At 35.3% G+C, this 13,623-nt stretch overlaps 1 protein-coding gene across 4 annotated transcripts in view; it reads left to right on the top strand.

Moving 5' to 3' along the window:
• PIK3R3 (phosphoinositide-3-kinase regulatory subunit 3) overlaps positions 1–13,623 on the top strand; it is a 98,053-nt gene that overhangs the window by 17,393 nt on the left and 67,037 nt on the right. Inside the window, exon 2 of one of the 4 annotated variants that reach the window (XM_057709579.1) lies at positions 5,351–5,419. The exons of 1 other annotated variant lie outside the window; for it this stretch is intronic. In XM_057709579.1, the coding sequence (XP_057565562.1) occupies positions 5,351–5,419 (69 nt within the window). Of the gene's footprint in view, positions 1–5,350; positions 5,420–6,523; positions 6,562–13,562; positions 13,586–13,623 lie in introns of those variants that run through there. 2 more of the 4 variants (XM_057709608.1, XM_057709599.1) reach the window with 2 other exon arrangements.

The following is a 13,623-nucleotide window of genomic DNA, read 5'->3' as shown; positions in this document are numbered from 1 at the left end:
TGGTACATGTATTGCAGATATTTTCTTTTAAGGTGACATTTTGAGCAGAGACCTGAAGGAAATGAATGAGTGAGCCATGGGGATAACTGAGTGAAGAGTATTACAGGTAGAGTGAATAGCAGTAACATACAAAGACCTTGAGGCAGGAGTATTTTTGAAATGTTGCAGGAACAGCAAAGGATGTTTACCTGAGGTTGGAAGGGGTGGGGAGTGGTTAGGAGGAGAGGATCTCAGGAAAAAAATGAAGCAAAATGAAAGAAAAACTCATGGAGTGTTACTAATAAAAATGTAGACTATAAAATCCATTCCTTGCTCTTACTACAAATATGTAAAAATGGAATATGGTGAAGGAAAAGAACTAGAATACGATCAAATGAAAAGAATAATTTAATGATGGGATTATGGATAATTTTTGTCCTGGATTTGTTATTATGTATCAAAAACAATATTAAAAGTACATTTAGGACTTCCTAGGTGGCGCAGTGGTAAAGAATCCGCCTGCCAGTGCAGGGGACATGGGTTCGAGCCCTGCCCTGGGAAGATTCCACATGCCACGGAGCAACTAAGCCTGTGCGCCACAACTATTGAGCCTGTGCTCTAGAGCCCATGAGCCACAACTACTGAGCCTGTGCTCTAGAGCCCATGAGCCACAACTACTGAGCCCATGTGCCGCAACTATTGAAGCTCATGCGCCTAGGGCCCGCGCTCCACAACAAGAGAAGCCACTACAACGAGAAGCCCACGCACCACAATGAAGAGTAGCCCCCGCTCACAGCAACTGGAGAAAGCCGGTGTGCAGCAAGGAAGACCCAATGCAGCCAATAAATAATTTAAATAAATAAATTAAAAAAAAACATTTAAAAAGAGAAAAAATTTGCACATAGATACTACAGTTAAATTATAAAAAATTAATCTTCAGAAAGATAATCTGGGAGCTGCCTCTTACTCCCAGGTATTAATATGTAGAAACTCTGTATTGGTTTCCTATTGCTACCATAACCAGTTACCATAAACTCAGTGGCTTATTACATTATTACCTCGCAGTTCTGGAGGTCAAAAGTTCTAAAATCAAGGTGTTGACAGGCTGTATTCCTTTTGGAGGCACTAGAGAAGAATTCATTTTCTTGCTTTTTCCACCTTCTAGAAGCTGCCAGCATTCCTTGACTCCTGGCCCCTTACCCTATTTCAAAGACAGTAGCATTGCATCTTCAAAATTCTCTCTCTGTCTCTGTCTCTCTGACCTCTGCTTTTGTTGTCATATTGCCTTCTCTGACTCTGATATTCTTGCCTTCATCTTATGAGGAGCTTTGTGATTTCTTTAGCTCACTTGGATAATCCAAGATGATCTTCCCATCTCAATATTCTTAACTTAATCACATCTACAGAGTCCCTTTTGCCATGTAATGTAACATATTCACAGTTTCCAGGGACGTTCTAGGGATGTCGACATCCTTGGAGGACCATTATTCTATCTACTGCAGACTCTAAATTTTTTTCTTTTATAAATTTATTTATTTATTTGTTGGCTGTGTTGGGTCTTCGTTGCTGCATGCAGGCTTTCTCTAATTGCACAGAGCGAGGCTACTCTTTGTTGTGGTGCACTGGCTTCTTATTGTGGTGGCTTCTCTTGTTGCTGAGCATGGGCTCTAGGTGCGAGGGCTTCAGTAGTTGTGGCACGTGGGCTCAATAGTTGTGGCTCAAGGTTCTGGAGTGCAGGCTCAGTAGTTGTGGCACATGGGGGCTTAGTTGCTCTGCGGCATGCGGGGTCTTCCCGGCCCAGGGCTCGAACCCGTGTCCCCTGCATTAGCAGGCGGATTCTTAACCTCTGCACCACCAGGGAAGCCCTAATCCTGTTTCTTAGGGTATGATGAATGAGGAATTGGAAGTACAGATAAAAGAGAAAGGGCCCTCATAAGCAGAGAAGGAGCTTGGTAAATGTCTTATCTTAATTTTGAATATTCTACAACATCTGCCATTGAGGGATAGCTTAGAGTTAGCCTTACACGTGATGTGAGGGGTACCTGAAAGATCGCCAGAAACCTTTTAGTCATATTTCATGTAGTTGATGCCTTGAAATAAAGAGGATTGTGCTTTGTTAGAAGACTGGTTTCAATTTGTTCTGCTTAACAACTGTGTGACATTGAATAATCTTCATCTGTAAAATGGAAGAAGTAGTACTTAATTCACAGAGATTTTTATAAGAGTTATAAAATATATATACACACATTCACAAATATGCATATACATATAATGAAGTAATACTTAGCTTAGTATCTGGCATATAGCAGGTACTCACTTTTCTTGAAGGTCAGTTCTTTTGGGATACAATGATAGGGAAATGTTAGAGAGGTTAAGGTGAGGGGCCTATGCTGGAGGCTTTGCTAGAGGCAGCTGCACATCTCACTTGCTAGAAGCTGCCTGACTCTAGTGTGTGCTTGGCTTTAAGGTCAGGATGGGTAGACTCTTGGGACAAGAGAAACAGTGGGTTAATATTTGTAGCACGTGTCACTGATCATTATTCTTTTCTTATGGCTTATTTTACCTTTTTCTATGGGAAATTTCAAAAATGTTTTTATGTCTTCAGGCTGACCTTTTTTTTCTTTTTCTGCCTTCAATAAAAGTCTACTGCATAATTATTCTTGGATCTTCACGTTTTCTCTGTGGTTAGCGTAAATGCTGATCATCTCATACATTAATTCAACAAATATTTATCGAGTGCCTTCTATCAGTGAGACAGCACTGGAGACACAAAGATAAATAAGAAAAGGTATGTCCTCAAGGAGTTTCAGTGTAAGCTTTATATTAGAAGGTTCAGCAAAGCTCTGTGAAATCGAAGAGGAGATTGTGCTTACCAAGCCTAAAAATGTGAGGGAAGGTTTCATGGATAAAACTATGCATGACCTGAGTCTTAAAAGAAAAATAGGTGGATAGGAGAGTGTTGGGGGGATGGGGAGGGAGAGAGAAAAAGGAGAAGGGGGAGGAGGGGAGAGAGAGAGAAAGAGAGGAATGGGCATTCTCTGCGGTAGGGAACCATATGTACAAAGGCATGAGAGGGTGTTGTGTGTTTGGATGAGCTGTGGATGTTTACGTATGGCTAGGGTGGAAGGTGCCTGTGGGAAATTAATAGGAAAATGAGCTTAGAAAAGTAAGCAGGGCCAGATCCTGAAGGGCCTTATGTTCCATACTGAAGAATTTGGACTTTATCTTATAGGTAGTACAGAACTGCTGAAACATAGTATGCTAAAGCAATATGATTAGACTCAAGACTCAAAAGTAGCAGGGAAGGTAGGAAAAGAAGGAGATAGGTCTCTGGGAAGCCTGGGGGAGATTTTCAAGAAGATAAAAATGGCCTACAGCTTAAAACCTAAAGTGATTTTGTGAAGTAAAGATAGAAAAGTTTCTGCTGGATGTTGTTATTGAGAAGACCTTAGCAAGACATATCTTAAGTGAATGGGGTAGAAAGCAAATTACATTAGGTTGAAGAGTGGATGAGAGGTAGGAGTATAGAGACTACAAGTATATAGACCACTCTTAGACAACTTGCTGTGAAGGAAAAGTGAGAGGTAGCAGAAGAGAGACATAGATCTGAGAGAGATTTTTTTTTTTTTAAAGACAAAGGAGTTGAACACCTGTTATATTTTGGTGGAGATAATAAAGCAGAGATAAGGTTGAATATATGGGTGTGTGTCTGATTTGATGGAACAGGAAAGTGATGTGTTTGGAGGTGAGAGGAATTATTACCCCAGGGAAGGAGGAAAGATACCTTTGTATAACACTTAGCAGGAAGAAGATAGGTTTGAAGAGTAGTGTAGGTTGGAAAATTCGCTAGGGTCAGACTTCTTTTTTCTGGTAGAGGGCAATTGTGAAGGAAGAGGTATATAGAGTGATCACTGTGCAGGATGGAAAGGGCCACTGATCAGAGGCATATAAGTGAATTACTAATAAGATAGATAATATCAGTGAAGATTAGAGACTTACAAGTTTGCAGTGGCACACATTCCCAGCTCTTTGTGATTTCCTTAAGCAGCACTCAGCAGTTGTGGTATGGAAACAGAGGAATCAGGTGGTTGGATGATTCCCCATGGCTGAGAGATGTTCTGGGCTGGGGTGGCAAAAGAACAACAAGGAGCCGGGTAGAGATATCAATAAGAGAGTGGTGGATGCCCAACCCTGAAGGCATAGTTAAGTGAATTATGACACATTCATATAAAAACTCTTTTACAGCTATTAAAATTTATGTTTATAAAGTGCTTATTCTATAGTATTAAGATAATAAAAGTACTCTATGTTGTATAAGGGTTTAGTTTTGATCAACTGTAATACTCCAGGGATTGTCTTAGGCATAATGATGGACAAATACTCTCAAAACCAAAAGAGTACTGGCTGTTCCTCTTCACACATAGTCACTCGACAGGGATTATTATCTCTGCTTTACAGGTGCAGAAAATGAGATTTAGTAAAGGTGGCTGTTCAGAGTCATAAATATGATAAATGGCAGAGTAATAACTATTATAGTACTTATTGAGTAGTTACTATGTCAGGCATTGTTCTATTTAAGTAGTCTTATTTAATATCTTCCTCACATATTGCTTTAATTTTCATTTCTCAGTTAAGAAAACAGACTCAGAGGAGAATAATAATATAAGTGATAGATAACTATCAAAATGTGATACCAACAAGTGCTTTAGAAGTTCAAGAGAAGGGGGCAGTTGTGGGCTAGGGTGTTAGAAGGACTTTGGAGATGATGATATTTGAACTTGGACTATGAAGGATAGGTAGGATAGTGTTTCTTTTTTTGGGGGGGATCTCTGATTTATATTTTCCACATTAAAAAAAAGGTTCTCTGTAATAGTGTAGTATATCATGTTTCTGGAGCCTTTTGCTCAGGTAAGAGGAAATATTATTCGTGCTTATTTTTGATGAAGAGATCAAGGCTATCTGTAGATGTCATAAGGAACTCAACATAATTTCCAGATCTCGAGTACATCACATTTGAGACTGCTTTGGAAGGAATGCAAGAAATAATGGCTTCCAGTCAGCTTTGATAGTTGATTCATGAACTCCTTGGTAGGCCTTCTAGAATAGATTTCAAATATAAATATAAATCAGTCTATATTTATTTATCTATATATTGATCTTAAGTTAGTTTTCCCCTTAGTCATTTATATTTGGTTATTATTTTTGCTATACTTAATAGACGAAAACACTTCATTTGAAACAACAATGAAAAGGCCACTGAAAATTAGTTCTTTCGTGCTGAGTTGAAATGGGAAAAAATAAGGACTTCTTAAAGGTAGTAGTTTAAATTTCCTTTTTCCCCAGTCTTGACACTTTCCTTCTATGGTTTTAGTGGAAGAAACATTTGAATATGGAATATTTTACACTAAGGAATCTTCAAGAACATATCAGAAAGAATTTAGTAAGTATGATCTCATATTACTCTTAGTTCAAGTAGGGGTTTTCCTGTGTGGATTTGTTATTTATCAGTTTTTATATTTGGAGATGCCTGTAATTGCCATCTGTAAATTTCTACAAGGAGTAGTCACCATTGTAATCTGTCTCATTTGTAGATCAAGTCCATATGTAATAGATTATGGCTTCAAATGAGTACTTCATACTGTTTAGTAGGGCTCATCTGGGAACTACAAAGAAGTAAAGATAAAACAGACAGTGTAATGGGCTGTGAAAAGGTAGCGTCAGTAGGGAAAGCAAATTTTAAAAACTGCAAGAATAACTTACCGATACTGATTTGAGAAGAAATTAAAAATCTTTATAGTCTTTTAACCATAAAAGAAATTGAACTAGTGATTAAAAAAAGTCTACCTACCAAAATAATTCTAGGTCCATATAGTTTTAAAAATCATGATTAGAAAAGAAACCTTATAAAATTTGCCTGCTTCACCATTCTTAAGCGTGTAATTCAGCTGAGTTAAGCATATTCACATTGTTATAGAACAGATCTTCAGAACTTTTTCATCTTGCAAATCTGAAATGCTGTACCCGTTAAACAACTCCCTTTTCCTCCTCCCCTTAGCACCAGGTGACCACTGTTCTACTTTGTGTTTCTATGAATTTGACTCCTTTAGATAGAAGAAAAATCATACAGTTTATCTTTTTGTGACTGCTTATTTCACTTCATATAACATCCTTAAGGTTCATCTATATTGTAGCCTATGACAGGTTTTCCTTCCTTTTTAAGGCTGAGTAATATTCCATTGTATGTATATGCCACATTTTGTTTATCCATTCATCTGTCAGGGAACATTTGGGTTGTTTTCACTGGTGGCTATTGTGAATAGTGGTGCTGTGAACATAGGTATCCAGTGTCTCTTCGAGACCCTGCTTTCAGTTCTTTTGGATATATGCTCAGATTGGGATTGTTAGATCAAATGGTATTTCTTTTCTTTATTTTTTATTTTTATTGTTAAATTAAAAAAATTTTTTTGGCTGCACTGTGCATCACGCAGGATCTTATTTCCCCAACCAGGGATTGCACCTGTGCCCCCTGCAGTGGAAGCACAGAATCTTAACCACTGGACCTCCAGAGAAGTCCCTCAAATGGTACTTCTATTTTTAATGTTTTGAGGTAGCTCCATACTGTTTTCCATAGAGGTTGGACCATCTTACAATCCCACCAGCAGTGCACTGGGGTTCCAACTTTTCTAGATCCTCACCAACACTTGTTATTTTCTGTTTTTGTTTGTTTGTTTGTTTTTAATAGTAGCCACCCTCATCAGGCTTATACAGTTTTACAAATGAGTTCTATCAAACATTCATGGATAATCATAACTTTAGATAAACTCTTCCAGAATCTGGAAAAATAATCATGCATTTGACTGTTCTGGGTATTTCGTATAAGTGGAATCATAAGTTTTTATCCTTTTGTGTCTGGCTTATTTCACTTAGCATAATGTTTCCAAGGTTTATCCATTTTGTAGCATGTATCAGAATTTCATTACTTTTTATGTTCCATTATATGTATGTATTGCATTTTGTATATCCATCAATCTGTTGATGGATACTTGGGTTGTTTTTACAACAAATGTAATTTTAAAAAGATATAATTTATTATAGCAGCGGTAGCAGCAACAACAACTATTTTAAAAGTACCCAGGAACAAAATCAACACAAGATACTCACGACCTTTTATGGAGAATATTGTAAAATTTTATTAAAAGACATTAGAGAAGATCTAAATAAATTGGCATACCGTATTAATGGACAGGAAGACTCAGTATCATAAACACATTAGTTCTTTCCAAATTAATTTATAAGTTCAATACAATTCTATTTAATATAATGATAGGATATTTCATATAACTTGACAAGCTCTGTTCAAAGTTTATATAGGGGAACAAACTGCCAATAAAAATTAGAAGAATTTACTCTTTTAGATAGTATGACTTCTAAAGCCATTAGAACAGTGTGACGTTGGAACAAGATAGACCACAGTGGAGCAGAATAGAGGCCAGAAACTGATCCCCTTCATGTAAGGAAATTTAATATAAGACAGTAGGTTTTGCAGATGAGTGAGGAAATGATGGACTGACTAAACAATAAATGATAATGGAACAATTGAATATCTATATGGAAACTAATAAAATGGAATTTTTATTCACACTATATATACAAGTAAGTTCTTAGCAATTAAAGATGTAAATGTGAAAAAACAAACTTTTAGAAAAGAACTTGAAATTTGAATTGTAAGGGAAAGTATTAACAAATATGTCTCTAGATCAAAATAAAAAATGTACAGTTATCAAAAGAAAACATGAAATGAAAAATATCCTATCATCTGGGAGAAGATGTTTGCAGAACACATAACTAAGAAGAATTAATATACAGATATATAAAGAATATTTTACAAACCAAATAAGGAGGAGAAGGAAAAGGAGAAGGAGAAGAAGAAAATAATGGACCAGAAATTCATAGAAGAGGAAAGGTGAATGACATGAAAAAGTCTTCAGTCTTCTAAGTCATCATGGAAATGCAAATTCAAACCGCAATTAAATAATATACTTGCCATTTTGGTGAGAATGTGGAATAATGAAAACTCTCATATACTGCTGTGGGGAGTGGAGTATCAGTTGGAACCCCATTTTAGAAGTCAATTTAGCAGTATCTGATATAGTATATACCTTAGGAAAACTCGAGAAGGTGGGCAATTGTTTGTACCTGTGACAGTACAAGAAAGTTTATAGCAATGTTATTTGTTAAAGCAAAAAACTACAAACTGCTCAAAAGCCATCAATAATAGAGTGAAGGAATTGTAGAATATTCATGTAGTGGTAGGGAACAATGAAAATAACCACAGTTACATGTATCAATATAAATGAATCTTAAAGACACAGTGCAGAGTGAAATGCTGTGGAATGATTCTTCCTTATGAGAGTCATAAAGAGAGAAAATATTTTAGGAGATGGAGCCCCTGGGGGAAAATAAGGGAATTTGGGAGGGGTAAAAAGCAGTGGCAGAGGAAGGAAAGTTTGGCAAGGAGCCTAAAAAGGAACAGCCAGACATTTAACTAAACATAACTGAGAAGGATCAGAACCAGGTAGTTTTTCATATGTAAAATTGTGGTACTGGCTTGAAGGTAAGCCTTGAATTGAAACACGTTATTCTTTATGTGATTAATCTCTGTGTGTATGTATTTTTATATTTTCTTCGTTATGAGGTTACAAAAGGTCTATTTAAAAGGTCTGATAAAAGTCTTTTAAATTGGAATTTTAAAAGTATCTTTGCCTTTTTCTCTTTTATTGAGATATATTTCACATGCTGTTATATTCATCCTTTTAAAATATACAGTTCAGTGGGTTTTAGTATATTCCTAAAGTTGTACAGCCATTTAATTTTAGAACATTAAAAAATGTTGTAAACCTTGTAGCCCTTAGCAGTCACTCCCCATTCCGCTTTCCCCAGCCCATGGCAATGACTAACCTACTCTTATCTCTGTGGATTTGCCTGTTCTGGACATTTCATATAAATGGAATGATACACTATATGGCCTTTTGTGTTTGGCTTCTTTCACATAGCAGAATGTTTTCAAGGTTCACCTATTGGTAGTATGTATCACTACTTCATTTCTTCTTATGGCTGAATAATATTCCACTTTATGTATATACCACATTTATTTATCCATTCATCAGTTGATAGATATTTGGGTTGTTTCTACTTTTCAGCTATTATGAAGAATGCTGCTATGAACATTCATGTGCAAAATCTTCCATTTTCAGTTCTCTTGGGTATATATATATATACCTTGGAGTGGAATTGCTGGTCATATGATAATTTTATGTTTAACTTTTTGAGAAACTGCCAAAGTGTTTTCCACAGTGGCTGCGGCATGATTTTACATCCTTGCCAGAAGTGTATGAGGGTTCCAGTTTTTCTACATCCTCATAAACGCTTCTTGTTACCTGTCATTTTTATTATAGCCATCCTAGCAGATGTGAAGTAGTATCTCATTGTGGTTTTGATTTGCATTTCCTTAGTGACTAATGAAGTTGAGCATTTTTCGTGTGCTTATTGGACGTTTGTATATCTTCTTTGCTGAAATGTCTGTTCAATATTTTATTCTCTTTGGGGGTCTATTATAAGTAGAATTGTTTTCTTAATTTCTTTTTTGATTGTTAATTACTAGTGTATAGGAATTCCAATTTACTTTTTTTTTTAAACAAAGGTTTATTAACTAAATCATTAATTGTGGTTTCTTTTGGTATAGGAGGCTTACACTTTTTTTTTTTCCCTTCTTTTGGCCGTGCCACGTGCCATGTGGGATCTTAGTTCTCGGACCAGGGATTGAATCTGCACCCCCTGGAGTGGAAACCACTGGACTGCCAGGGAAGTCCCTCAGTTAACTTTTGCATATTGATCTTGTGTCCTGCAATCTTGCTGAGCTTGTTTGTTAGCTCTAATAGTGTGGGTTGTTTTTTTTTTGGTGTGTGTATTCCTTGTAATTTTCTGTATGCAAATAGAGATAGTTTTACTTCTTCCTTTCCAGTGTGGATGCTTTAATATATTTTATTTCCCTAGTTGCTCTGGCTGGAACCTCTAGTAGTATTAAGTAGAAGTGGCAAGAAAAAACATCCTTGTATTGTTCGTGATTTAGAGGAAAGCATTCAGTCTCTCATCATTAAGTATCATGTTAGCTGTGGGGTTTTTTGTAGATGCCCTTTATCAGGTTGAGGAAAATCCCTTCTACTCCTAGTTTGTTGAGTTTTTTCATCTTGAAAGTGTGTTTGATTTTGTCAAATGATTTCTATGCATCTGTTGTGATGACTGAAACTTTCTTCTTTAATTCTATTAATATGATGTATTACATTGATTAATTTTTGTTTGTTGAACCAATCTTGATTTCCTGGAACAAAGCTCACTTGTTCACGGTGTATAATCCTTTTTATGTGTTGCTGGAGTTGGTTTGCTAGCATTTAGTTGAGGATTTTTGTATCTGTGTTCCTAAGGGATATTGGATCTATAGTTTTCTTCTCGTGTTGTCTTTTTCTGGTATTGGTATCAGAATTATACTGGCCTCATACAATGAGTTGGAAGGAGTTTCATCCTCTGTTTTGCTAATCGTCTCTCCCCTTAATGTCTAATTCTAGTTTTTTTCAGTTCTGTTGTTCACTTTAAGAAACATTAATGCAATTCTTTTGGTTCTGGTTGTTCTTTTTATGAACACCTAGAAATACCTCATGGTCTTCATAATTGCATTTAGCTTACTAGTTGGGAATATGACTCATGGTACACAGCAAACTTTAAATGAAATCTGCCTAAGATACTGTCTCTCTTGGATAGCCAAATACACAGGAGGAATTATTTAGATGTAATCAAACATTTTATAGACAAGAAGACAAGCGAGTTTAAGAGGATTGTTCAAAGTTACATTGCTAGATTATGGCCAAGTCTGGAGATTGTATTTTAGACCAGTAGCTTTCTGTGTTTGTGAGCAATACTAAGAAACAGTATTCTATTTATTTGAATGGAATATGTCTAAAATTTATCATGTCCAATTGTATTTTCCAATTGAAGGAGTCCTTGACGATATAATGAATTCATTGCTATCAGGAAGATATTATTATTATTATTATTATTCAAAGCACTTAACTTTAGCTGAAGAAACTGCTGTTTACCTAAATTATATCATGTGAGTGGACAGAAAAAGGCAGTGTCAAAAAAAATTGAAATCTGAAGGAACTCTTGTCTCTAGCTTGGGGAAGGGCACAAAGGGAGGGGGAATCATATTACTATTCCAACCTAAATGTTTTAACATTTAATTATTAATTAAATGTTACTTCTACTAATTGTTAAAGTCATTTTTTTTTGGTTTTGAGACAGTCTTTTAGAAAAATATATTTTCAAAGAAAAAATTAGCAATATAATTTTAGGAAAACATATATGTTTCTAAAGATAAAATCGTAACTTCAATTTTGCTGAGCCAAGAATTTCAACTAAAAATACCTCCTGGAAATTGCAGTTTTCTATCTCAACATCAATAACATAAAAACCAAATTCCATGTTGTGATTGGGTTATGTACTGTTTTCATTCAGGGATTAGTTTTGCCAGCAACATCTGATTTGGGATTGGGATTTAGCTCACAAAGGAGGTTGGTTATTGGGACATAGCAAAGGGTCAGTGTTACTAATGAGCATGCTACAGAGAAATAATTTCAGTGGAGAAAAATGGCATTTGTCCGTATGTGAGCAAAACTGTTCTGTAATTCATTGTTGTATGCCAAATATTCTGTGAAGTCTGGATGTGAATGTGGCAGCTCACTGGTGCTGGGGGCGGGAAATTTTGTTTAATCGTTGTTCTTGAAAAATAAGTTGGTTAAAGGTGTCAATTGTTTTTCTTTTAGAAAGATGAAATGTTGTTTCTGTTTCTTTCCCTCCTCATGTTTCCATAATTTTAATTTTAGGTTTTCAAAAAGCTGAAGATTTAAGTAAAATTTTTTTCTTCCTTCTGAATATAGTTGTGTTTTCCCCTCTGGATAGCCTGATCAACCAGTCATTCTTTTCTAAGCATTTTTCTATATCTAAGATTGTATCAACATCCAGAGTAGTTCTAATTCTTTTTTAAAAATTTCTCTAAAATGAAATAGGTTCATGAGTTTAGGCACTGTATTTTAATAGAATTATTTAGTTTTATTACTTTTGTATTTAAAACCTTGTATAATTTCAGATTATTCACAAATATATGTACTAGGAATTTTTCTCTTGTTCCCTGGTTTCTTAGCAGTGGTTGTAACAGCTGGCTTGATGTTTCCAGAAATTCAGAGTGCTCTTTTAATAGAATGGTCATTTAAAGTACCATAGTTAAAACTTTCTATTCAAATAGTCAGAATTTATTATATGATGAAATATTTCACGTTTGTTATGTGTACTTGATAACATCATTTGCCTTTGACAACACTTAACAGGATAATTTCTTTATTTACTTAAGTATTTAAACACAGTACCCTCAATACCATACAGCAAAGGTTTGTATGAATGAAACACTTTTCTTAAACTGGGAATTTTTATGTTAAGCATATTTGCGGAAGATAGGATTTACTATTTAGAGAGTAGATATTAGGAATTTTAAAAAGAAACAAATGTAAGCAGTTGATACAGAAAGATTTTAAGAGAGCAGTGCAAATTCCTTTTTTACTTTTTAGTTGATTGATCAGAATCAGTATCTAAATATAGCTTAAATGAATTAACTGTAAAGGGGAACATGAATTAGTAGTAGTCTATTTCTTCTTTTTCTTTATGAAATTAAAAACAGTTTCTGGTCTTCTAGTTTACCATCTCTAGTTATACTAAACACCAGTAACAGCTGACAAAGCCAGAGGTGCTAGGGACTTTTTTCCTAACATAGAGATGACTGCTTTTATGTTTGCCTTTTGGTTCTGCATATGTTACTTAGGTCTGGTTTAATGAGAACTAAACTATCCTTTGAATGCCTAATAGATATTTTTGGTGCCTGCTATATCACCTTCGGGGGAGAAAAAAACCTTTTTCTCTACCCTCATAGGTTTAGTTACTGGGGATTGCAAATTAAATTGACAAATGCCACATAAACAAAACAAAACAAAAAGGTTTACTCCTCATATATACACAAGAATGTCACAGAAAAGAAGTGAAAACCCAAAGAAGCAGTTAAACTTGAAAGCTTGTATGCCATATTTTTTCTTTTCTTTTCTTTTAAATTGGACTATGACATAACATTATATTAGTTTCAGGTTTACAACATAATGATTTGATATATGTGTATATTGTGAAGTGATCACCACAATAAGTCTAGTTTACATCTATCACCCCATAGTTACAGATTTTTTTCTCATGATGAAAACTTTTAAAATTTATTCTCTTAGCAACTTTCAAATATACAATATAGTATTATTAACAATGGTCACCATGCTGTACATTACATCCCTGGGACTTACTTATTTTATATATGGAATTTTGTGTCTTTTCACCACCCTCACCCATTTCACCCATCTCTCACCCCTTGCCTCTGGCAATCAGCAGTCTGTTCTCTCTGTGAGTTCTGTTTGTTTCATTCTTTTTTTTTTTTCTTTTAGATTCTGCATATATGTGAGAGCATGTAAGTGAAAGTATTTGTCTTTCTCTGTCTTATTTCGC

The sequence above is a fragment of the Hippopotamus amphibius genome, chromosome 1 (genome assembly GCF_030028045.1).
Source record: "Hippopotamus amphibius kiboko isolate mHipAmp2 chromosome 1, mHipAmp2.hap2, whole genome shotgun sequence".
NCBI lineage: Eukaryota > Metazoa > Chordata > Mammalia > Artiodactyla > Hippopotamidae > Hippopotamus > Hippopotamus amphibius.
Note: the sequence above shows the minus strand (reverse complement) of the source record. Positions and strands in the feature narration are given on the sequence as shown.